The sequence below is a fragment of the Melozone crissalis genome, unplaced genomic scaffold (assembly GCF_028551555.1).
Source record: "Melozone crissalis strain CALT ecotype California unplaced genomic scaffold, PUWL_Pcris_2 ptg000107l_1, whole genome shotgun sequence".
NCBI classification, from domain to species: Eukaryota; Metazoa; Chordata; class Aves; order Passeriformes; family Passerellidae; genus Melozone; species Melozone crissalis.
Window position 1 is genome coordinate 4,495,008 of NW_026535884.1, and position 10,005 is coordinate 4,505,012.

The 10,005-nt window shown below is 46.1% G+C and overlaps 1 protein-coding gene across 4 annotated transcripts; it reads left to right on the forward strand.

Annotated features, from left to right (window-relative positions):
* Nucleotides 1–500: 500 nt before the first annotated feature.
* CCNL2 (cyclin L2) lies at nt 501–9,164 on the forward strand. Of its 4 annotated transcripts, XM_054292077.1 has the most exons (11): nt 501–767; nt 1,525–1,599; nt 1,875–1,984; nt 2,270–2,390; nt 3,527–3,591; nt 6,338–6,437; nt 6,525–6,629; nt 6,834–6,975; nt 7,652–7,769; nt 7,852–7,944; nt 8,770–9,164. In XM_054292077.1, exons 1-11 carry the CDS (start codon nt 501–503, stop codon nt 9,158–9,160), a joined length of 1,587 nt encoding a protein of 528 aa, XP_054148052.1. In that variant the 3' UTR covers nt 9,161–9,164. The 4 variants fall into 4 exon arrangements, with proteins under 4 accessions (XP_054148052.1, XP_054148054.1, XP_054148055.1 ...); XM_054292079.1 differs by lacking the exons at nt 501–767; nt 1,525–1,599; nt 1,875–1,984; nt 2,270–2,390 and adding an exon at nt 4,294–4,407 and having other exon boundaries at nt 3,290–3,591; nt 5,627–6,437; XM_054292080.1 differs by lacking the exons at nt 501–767; nt 1,525–1,599; nt 1,875–1,984; nt 2,270–2,390 and adding an exon at nt 4,294–4,407 and having other exon boundaries at nt 3,290–3,591.
* Nucleotides 9,165–10,005: the final 841 nt, after the last annotated feature.

The following is a 10,005-nucleotide window of genomic DNA, read 5'->3' on the forward strand; positions in this document are numbered from 1 at the left end:
TGAGCGCATAGTGTGGTTTTTTAGGGATTTAATAAAGATTTAACTCGGTGAGCACATAGTGTGGTGCTTTAGGGAGTTAACAAAAATATTTAACTGGGTGAGCGCATAGTGTGGTTTTTTACGGAGTTAACGGAGATATTTAACTGGGTAAGCGCATAGTGTGTTTTTTTTTTTTTTTACGGAGTTAACGGAGATACTTAACTCGGTGAGGGCATAGTGTGGTTTTTTACGGAGTTAACAAAGATATTTAACTCGGTGACCGCTCAGTTCCAGCCCCCTCGCGCCCGTCCCCACACGGCCCCGGCGCTGAGGGCCCCGCCCTGTCCGGATTCCCGGCTGGTGCGTCACCCCGCCGCGCGCGGCCCGGGCGGCGTCCTGCGTCACGGCTTCTCAGCCAATCAGCGGCCACGGTCCCGCCGCGCTCCGCCAATCGGCGTCGGGCGGATGCTGGTGGGGGAAGGAGACGGAGCGCGGAGCCAGCGAGGCGGAGGCGGCACAAAATGGCGGCGGCGGCAGGCGGCGGCCCCGCGGGCCCTCAGGCGGCCGGCGCGGCTCCCGCCCCGGTACCGGGTCCCGGCGCGGTGCTGATCGGCGACCGGCTGTATTCGGGCGTGCTGATTACGCTGGAGAACTGCTTGCTACCCGAGCACACGCTGCGCTTCACGCCTTCCATGAGCAGCGGCCTAGACCCGGACACCGAGACCGAGCTGCGCGTCACCGGCTGCGAGCTCATCCAGGCGGCCGGGATCCTGCTGCGGCTGCCGCAGGTGGGGCTGGGCGCGGGCAGGGATGGGGCCAGCACTCAGCAGGGCTAGGCTGGGCTCTTCTTTGTGCGATCTCCCGGTTACCGGGCGGGCAGGCCCCGGGGCCTCGCCGCAGTTACCGGCCGGGCAGGCCGCGGGGCCGCCCGGTGTTCGGGGCCGCTCGGGGCTCGTTCCGGGCCGTTCGGAGCCGCTGGCTGCCGGATGCGGTGATGTCAGCGCCGCCCCCGCCGCCTCCGCGTGGGGATTGTGCAAAGGCGGATTTCCTAAGGCTCCTCTGCAGCCCCGGTGACCTCGGCGAGGTTTTTGTTTCCACGGAGAATTTCAGGCCAAACAGCCTCGTTGCCCTCTGAGAGTAAAACTTTCCGAGGCTTAGTGTATTCAAATGTATGCAAATCGTGACGCGATTAGAGTGCTCCTCACTTTCCACGCCCAAAAAAGCAAATATTTTTCTGACGTACTTTCATAACTTTGAATTTTATTTGCTTTTTAGATTTTTCTTGTTTTTCATTATTAATGTAGTAATTTAGAGCGTATTTCCACATATTTTATAACAGAAAATTAGGATTTGCCGTCTGTATTTGACTTGTAGGCAGTATTTAAAGCATTGATAACCTTAATTACTTTAGCAACTCAAGTTTTCTTCAGATACCATTAAACTTCCTCTCATGCTTAGTTAATCTTCTGGGTCTTAATTCTATTAAATTTTCTCTTTGGAAGTGACAGTTTTGTTCATGGCTGTTGTGATTATCTCATTTTTTAGGTGGCTATGGCTACAGGACAGGTGCTATTCCAGCGTTTCTTTTACACCAAGTCTTTTGTGAAGCATTCCATGGAGGTAAGAAGGCATTAAATGGCATTTGTTGCCATATTTATCTTCTGATCTCTCTTGGCAAGCTGTTATCTGAGTGTGATCAGTATTAGGAACTAGTCTGGAGTTTATAGTTATAGAGAAACATGATTTTACAAAGCTGTTTAATAGTGATTTTTGTCAAGTATTTGATATTTTCTTGTTTTTTTCCTTCATTATCCATCCTTAAACTGTTGTAGGAGCTCAGTTCCTGAACTAGAAATGAAATATAGAAAATATTCTATTTTGTGATTGTTTTTCAGCATGTTTCCATGGCCTGTGTCCATCTGGCATCCAAAATTGAGGAAGCCCCCAGACGCATTCGGGATGTGATCAATGTTTTCCATCGCCTCAGACACCTGAGGGAGAAAAAGTAAGCTGAGATTTCAGAATTATCTGAGTTATGTCTGTTGTATTTAAATTATTAGGCTTATTATTAACTATTATTATGATGTTATTATTAAACAATAGCATCATTCCCTGTTTCATAAATCAGGGAATATTTCAGAGTGATCTCATGAAGTGAGCTGACCTGTTTTAATAAATCTATATTTTTGGTGTTATAAATAATGATTTTTATTATTATTTTTACACAACTCAACCTGAGTTTCCTTAAGGGTTAAGATGATAATTTTTTGAGTTGGACCTTGTCTTGCAGAAAACCTGTGCCTCTAATATTGGATCAAGAATATGTGAACTTGAAGAATCAAATAATTAAGGCAGAAAGAAGAGTGTTGAAGGAGTTGGGATTTTGTGTTCACGTGAAGCACCCTCATAAGGTTTGTACTTTCTAAATTCACTCCATAACCAAGGTTTTGTGTTCTGTAAAGCTCTGAGGAGGCTGCCTGGAAGCTCTGTGGAGTGCACATGATGATCAGTGAACTCAGTGAGATTTAGTTTCTTACCATCCTGATGTTTTCTTTCTCATTTAAGAGACTCTTACTAATTGCTCTCGTATCACTGCTGGGTGACGGCGAGGTGGCTGCAGGTGCTCATTATTCCTGGAAGGCAAATTGGATCAGTAGGTAGCTGTGGTGGTAGAAAACATCACCTCAATTTAGATTCCCCCGAGCAGGGAGCAGTTTGGAGGCCTGGGCTTGTCGTGGTCACTCGTGCTGAGGTATTAAAGATCTCTGAGCCAGTTTGGAGTGGGTTAAAACCACGCTCAGGCTCGGCTAGAACTGAGGCAAGGTTCAAATAAAAATAACAGGTGTCAGAGTGGATGATACTTGAAAGATACAATTGCCTCAACTGTTTAAATTGTGCTTTAGCTGGTAAAAGAATTTGGATTTCTGTGCCAGCACAACTGGGGATCTTGCTCTTCTCTGCTCTAAAAAACTGTTCAGAGCTGCCTTTTTGAGCTTCTTGACATTCAGAATTTCCTGTTGTCCCCCACCCCAGAGGGCAGCTGTAGCTTGTTAATGGGGTGAATTCTGCCATTATCCTTCCTCTCTGCAGCCTTGTTTTCCTTCCAAACCTGAGGAAAACCCCTCAGAGCTGAACAAACCCTGGCACAGCGTTAGATCTGTTCTCTGCAAGCACTGCCAGCTTCCCTCTCTGCTGATTGCACCAGGCTGCAGCTAAAAAGGATTTGTGGGGTTTGTAGGAGAACAAAATCCATTCACAAAATCCCTAAATGAAAAAGCCTAAATGAAAATCAACCCACAAAATCAATCCCTAAATAAAAATCCATCACAAAATCCCCAAACCAAGCCCTGGTGGAGACAAGGCCAGGACAGAAGGGCTCAGAAGGTCAGAGCTGGTGTGGATAAACACTGGGGATGGTGCAAACTCTTGGTGTGTGGAGTGCTTTAGGCCTTGAAAGAGGATCACAGATGCCTCATGGATGTCCCTCTGCAGTGAGCATGTGGCTCTCCAGATGCTGGTTAATAACTCAATGACCCATATCTTCCAGATAATCGTTATGTACCTTCAGGTATTAGAATGTGAACGTAACCAACACCTGGTCCAGACCTCATGGTAAGTTGATTTTCTTTGTTCTAAGAGACCAGAAGGGGCAGTAGCAGAAATATGTCACTTGAGGCACTGGGCAGGATTGCTCAGCAGTGCTTGGGGCCACCCCAGACAGCTCCACTGTCCTTGGTGTGCCCCAAACTTCCCAAAAGTTGAGCGGCCTCTTAAGTTGGAGGCAGTGTTTTAATGGTAAGGTAGCTTTCCACCCTGACTCCTCACTTCCCTCCTCTCTGCTCTCACTTTCCAGCTGAAGGGAAAAGCTTGGGTGGGTTTAGAGTTGTTCCCTTGGGGTTTTCTTCAGGGTTAATGCAAGTTTGTTCCCAGTGCTGGGAAATGGCTTTTCCCAGGGCCTGAGTTTGATTTCAGGTGTATCTAAAGCTCAGCACAGATAAATTTCTTTTATCTATGTGGATAATGCAAGATGTCAGCTTCTAAGAGTGGATAGATGGATAGCCTGCATCATATTTGCCAAGAAATGTTCTCTGCCTTGTTGCTCTCATTTAATAAATATTTACTCGGGGGTGGGAAGCTTCTGTAAAATCCCACATCTTAAACTTTACCAAATAATCCTTTTTTAACAACAAAAAAAAAACCAACACCTTTAGTGAATCCAAAGACCATATTTCTGCTGACTGAACTGTCTGGTACTGTGAGCTGTGTGTAGAGAACCAGTTTTGACTTTTCTTTTCTGTACTCTTTTGATCAAAGGGTAGCCTCTGAGGGTAAGTGACTAAGACTTCTCCTCTGCTGCCCATGGTGCAGGGATAGCTGCCGTCTTCAGTCAACCCAAAGCTCTCCCAAGAGAAGGCTGGCTCTAGACAGGTGGTATATACATGATAGTAGAGTAACTGGCCAACTGCTTCTTGTGCTTCTATTTTTATTTTTTATTTTACTCTGCTTTTTTTTTGATTGTTTGTATATTTGATAACCTGAGCGTTGAAGTTCTGAATTAATTTTTTTTAAAATTGTTCTATTTCTCTTAACTGTTACAATGTGGTGTGTTTATTATATGATGAAGTGAATTAAGGTGGGGTTTAAAGCTTTGAAAAGGGATGAATTAACAACAAAAAAATGAATAGTTTGAAAGATACAATTATCTGAAATGTTTAAATGAAAATGTTTAAGTGATAAAGCTAGTACATGTGTGAAGCTTGGAGACCAAATGTGATATTTAGAGACACTTCCCAGAAGCATTGCATGGAGCAGTGGAATGGGATTTTGGACTGCCAGAATCTGCTGGTTATGGAAGGAGGGGAGGGGAAGGGGAGGGAGGGAATTACCCCAGCTGGGAGAGGGGTCAGATGTTCCAATAACATCTCTGTGCTCGTGTTTGTTGCTTCCAGTACCCAAGAACTGGTGGGTATCCAGTATAACTGGTTTTTGAAATGTGCATTTTTACAACATGACCTTTTTCTTAAGCTATTGTGACAAGGATTCATTTCCTCCTGTGTCTGGCTGAGCCCACAGGGAAAATGTGCAGAACCAAACTTGGAATCTGGCATGGTTCTCAATTTGGCAAATCAGAAAAAAACACTTTGGAGCTTCCAGATGTTCAAAGTCAACCTTTCCTTTATAATTCCTTTGGCCAAAAGCTTTGTGCTCTCTTTGTAGTGGGTTTAGAAGTTCCTTTCTCCCAGAAAAATGAGTTAATGTTGCTTTTTTGGGGCAGCAGTTGCTGTTTGTGTAAACAAGAATTGAGGACAGGTGGGAGTTGGAAACTCTGGGATTCCAATCCCTCCTCTCTGTCCTTGCAAACCTTGCAGGTGCCTGTGGTCTCTGCTTGGATACCTTGGGGGTCAGTGAATCCTTGTATACTGGGTACCCACATGGTTAATTATTATTTAAAGTATTATTTAAGGACTTTTCTTATGCCTGGTTTTAGTTTTTCTCATCTGATATTTTACTGACATATGTGCTCTCAAGTGTAGATCTCCTAAAGCACATCAGCTGACAGATTCACAGGAATTTACTTTGTGTATTTAAGATTTAACAACAAATAATGCTTCATTGTACTGACTGGAATATGTGCAATATTTTACAGTTTTCTCATTCTGTGAATATTCATTTTAAGCAACCTTACTGAAATGGGACAATTTGGAAACCTTATTTCATGTGCCACAGAGGAGATCTGCCTGAATTCTGACTGTTCTCCTGAACTGATCTTCCCAAACACCCTGATTTCTCCTATGGCTGACTTTTTGCATCAAAAAGAATTCTGTTCTGGATGGAAATGGACCCTTGAACCCCACTGGAAGTTGAGCTGTGCTGAAGAGGATTTCATTTCATGGGAGAACTGCTCCAGGAGCTGCAGCTTTTACCTCACACCTGGTCCTGCCCTGTTGCAGGGGGACATGTGAACCTAAAATTCTATTTCTGAGTATTTCTGAGCACACTGTATGTTGTCTTGATGAAAATAACTTGTTTATTGCATGAGAGCAGGCCAGTAGAGATCCAGCAGCAAAAGTGAAGTTAAAATTGGTTCTCTTCTCACCACTGAATTTGCAGCAGTCAGACTTTGTTTTTGTCACACGTCCCTCCCCTTGAGGGATTTAATTTTAGTTATTCCTTTTATTTTTCTTGTAGTAAAACCATTCAGCTTCTCTTTAGACTTACAGGAATAGAATGTTGAAGTCTAGTAACTGAATGCAGAAAGAAATAGCCCTTGTAGAAATAAAACCAAGTCAAAAACCCAAAAAAAGAGCCCCAAAGAGCTTTGCAGTGCCTTGCAACCTCCTGCTCTCCTGTTTTTCAGGAACTACATGAACGACAGCCTGAGAACAGATGTGTTTGTGAGGTTCCAGCCAGAGAGCATTGCCTGTGCCTGCATTTACCTGGCAGCCAGGACGCTGGAGGTGAGCCACACTTTGATGGATTTGGGGTTTTTTTCAAGCCTTTTTAACAGGAGGAGAAATCTGAGCTTTGTCTGTCTCTCCTTTCAGATCCCTCTTCCAAATCGCCCACATTGGTTTTTACTGTTTGGAGCAACAGAGGAAGAAATTCAAGAAATCTGCTTAAAAATCTTGCAGCTCTACACAAGGAAAAAGGTTTGGTTGTTTTTCATGTTGGGAGCCCTCAGTGAAGGAGTTGGAAAATTTGAGTTTGTTTAAAACCACAGCTGCAAGCTTGGAAGTGAACAAAGAGTCACTGCCTGGAACCCCTTGGAATTTTCATTTCATTTCATTTCTCTCTCCCTGGGAATGGGTAAGCAGCAAATTCAGCTCTCACAAGCAGTGCTCCTGTGTTCACAGGTGGATTTATCTGATCTGGAAAGTAAAATAGAAAAGAAGAAATTGGCCATTGAAGAGGCAAAAGCACAAGCTAAAGGTCTGGTACCTGAGGGAGTTCCAAGCTTGGATAACACATCGGGATTTTCCCCCATCCCAAAAAATGGTAAATAGTGGATAACTCATTTTTAATAACTCTTTCACATCTTTCATGTATATTTACCCTTTTGGGAAGCTTTTACAAGTGTGGTTTGGAGTTTGTTGGGGTTTTTTTTAAGATGGCTCCTAGCACTACTCAACTGGCAGGGTTTGAATAGCAGTGTAGCTTTGTGATTTCTTGAATCAGATAAAAGCTAAAATCAAATTAGTCTGAAATTAAGACTAGTTTAAACCCATATAGGCCAGGGGCTTGCTTTTATGTGGATTTGGCAATAAACTCAAATCTTTGCCCCTGGCACGTTGTGCTGATGCAATATTGAAGCAGAGCTGCTCTGGCAGGGGTAACATTTTGGGATGCTGGGTGAGGAATTTGTTGGTTAAAGTTTCCAGTCTGGTGCAGTCTCACCTAGAAGACAAAATTCACCATCTTCTCCCCCAGTTCACCTTTCAAACAATGCAGAATAATTGGCAAGGAAAGGAGGGGTGGTTTGCTGCCTTTTCTTGCAGTGACTTCAATGCTTTGGCAGAAACATTTCAGGTGAATTTCTGCCTTCTGTGAACTTGTTGAGATCTGCTTGTGGGTGGCTGTGTGAGCAAAGCCCAGCTGTGCAGAATTGGGGTGAGGGGAACCTCAAGTCCTTTCAGGTACTTTCCAAAGAGGTAACAAAAGCTTCTTCTTGCAGAGTCTCCAAAAGAGGTGAAAGGAAACAAACCCTCACCCCTACCTGTGCAGGCCATGAAGAACGCAAAAAGGAAAACAGAGGGAGCCAAGAGAACCAGCTCCAACAGCCCAGTAAATGGGTAAGGTTTTGTAAGGAAACAGCTGATTTTTATCCCATGAGTGCTTCAAACAAAATAACTGAGAGTTCTTTGTGTCTGGCAGTGTCCAGAAAGGAAGAGAGAGCAGGAGTCGAAGTGGAAGCAGAGATCAGAGTTACTCAAGGTCCCCATCGAGGTCTGCATCCCCCAAGCACAGGTAGGGTGTGATCCCAGTCCCTCCAGTCTCATCTCCCAGTCTGATTTCCCAGTGCCAGCTTTGATAATGAATCACCAACAGGCTGAGGGGATCCAGCTGTGGGTGTTCACAGCATTACTGGAACTGGAGTTCCTAAAAATCAGCGTTTTTACTGTAGCCAGATGGAAGCTTAGGACACAAGATGAGCTCTCATGGTAGAGCAGCAAAATGCAGAAGGACATTCTTCAAATTCAAAATGCAAAAGAATGGTCTTAAAATTCCAAATGCAGAAGGGCAGTCTTAAAATTCCAAATATAGAAGGGCATTCTTAAAATTCAAAATACAGAAGGAAGGTCTTAAAATTCAAAATATATATACAGAAAATTCAAAATGAAGAATGGCATTCTTAAAAATTCAGAATGCAGAAGGCTATTCTTAAAATTCCAAATATAGAAGGATGTTCTTAAAATTCAAAATGCAGAAGGGTGGTCTTCAAATTCCAAATGTAGAAGGACATTCTTAAAATTCAAAGTACAGCAGGATGTTCTCCAAATTCAAGGAAATGGCAAAATGAGGAAGGACATTCTTCAAGTTCAAAATACAGAAGGATGTTCTTCAAATTCAAGGGAATAGCGAAATGCAGAAGGACATTCTTAAATGCAAAATATGGAAGGACATTCTTCAAATGCAAAATATGGAAGGACATTCTTCAAATGCAAAATGCAGAAGGACGTTCTTCCAATTCAAAATGAGGACGGAAGGTCTTAAAATCCAAGAAAGCAGCAAAACCCAGAACGAAGTTGTTGTAATTGAAGAAAACCACGTTTGCTCTGTTTTCCCTTGCAGGAAGAGTGAGAGCTACTCCACCTCCAGTGGCTCCAAGTCTCAGAGCCGCTCTCGGAGCCGCAGCGATTCCCCCCCCAGGCAGTTCAACCACAGCTCCGCCTCCTACAAGGGCTCCAAGGGCCGCGGCTACAAGAAATCCAAGGACTACAGCAAGTACCAGGGCGGGCACAAGGGCCGCAGGTCCCGCTCCAGGAGCTCCTCCCGCTCCCGCAGCCGCTCCCGCGAGCGCCCCGAGCACGCGGGCAAGTACAAGAAGAAGGGGCAGGGACACTACTACCGCAACCACCGGCACGAGAGAGCGCGCTCCTACGAGAGAGGGCACCGCTACGACAGGGACAGGGACAGGGAGAGGGACAGGGAGCACCCCGGGCACAGCCGGCACCGCCGGTGAGACAGACAGAGAGCAGCCCGGGCACAGCCGGTGAGACAGACAGAGAGCAGCCCGGGCACAGCTGGCACTGCCACTGAGACAGACAGAGCACCCTGGGCACAGCTGGTGAGCCCCAGGGCTGCTCCTGGGGGTTTCTCACTGGTGAGCCCTTCCTGAGGGGATTCCTGCTGGTGAGCCCCTTCTAGGGCTCCTCCTGAGGGAATTCCTGCTGGGGCTGCTTCCCAAGGGAATTCCTGCTGGTGAGCCCTTCCTGGGCTGCTCCTGGGCTGGTTCTCACTGGTGAGCCCTTCTTGGGCTGCTCCCGAGGGAATTCCTGCTGGTGAGCCCCCACTGGGGCTGCTCCCAAGGGGATTCCTGCTGCTGAGCCCCTGGGCTGCTTCCTAAAGGTCCTGCTGGAGCTGATTCCCAAAGGAGTTCTCCTGGTGAGCCCACCAGGCTGCTTCCTGGAATTCCCAGAGAGAATTCCCTCTGGTGAGCTGGGGTCCTTCCTGAGGGAATTCCCTCTGGTGAGCTGGGTTGCTTCCTGATGGAATTCTCTCTGGCACCCCGGGCACAGAGCTGGGAGCTGCTTCCCCAGGCAGTGCCCACCAGGGCTGCTTGCTGAGGGATTTCCCTCCAGCACCAAGGCACAGTTGGTGAGATGGGGCTGCTTCCCTTGGGAATTCCCTCTGGCACCACTGGTGAACCAGCAGAGCTGGTTCCCCATGGCTTGTGCAGGGTTAATCTGGCTCCTGAGCCAGCAGTTTGTGCTGGTCCCTGTATCCAAAGCAAAGCCTGGCAGGTGATGTCAGCCGTGCCACTGTCACCCTCACTGGGAGCTCCTGTCCTGCTCCTCAGCATTTCCA

Coding starts and splice junctions, on each gene's coding strand:
- CCNL2 (XM_054292077.1), top strand. CDS start 501: ATGGCGGCGGCGGCAGGCGGCGGCCCCGCGGGCCCTCAGGCGGCCGGC. Junction 1,985..2,269: donor AGACACCTGAGGGAGAAAAA/GTAAGCTGAGAT, acceptor CTTGTCTTGCAG/AAAACCTGTGCCTCTAATAT. Junction 7,945..8,769: donor TCTGCATCCCCCAAGCACAG/GTAGGGTGTGAT, acceptor TTTCCCTTGCAG/GAAGAGTGAGAGCTACTCCA.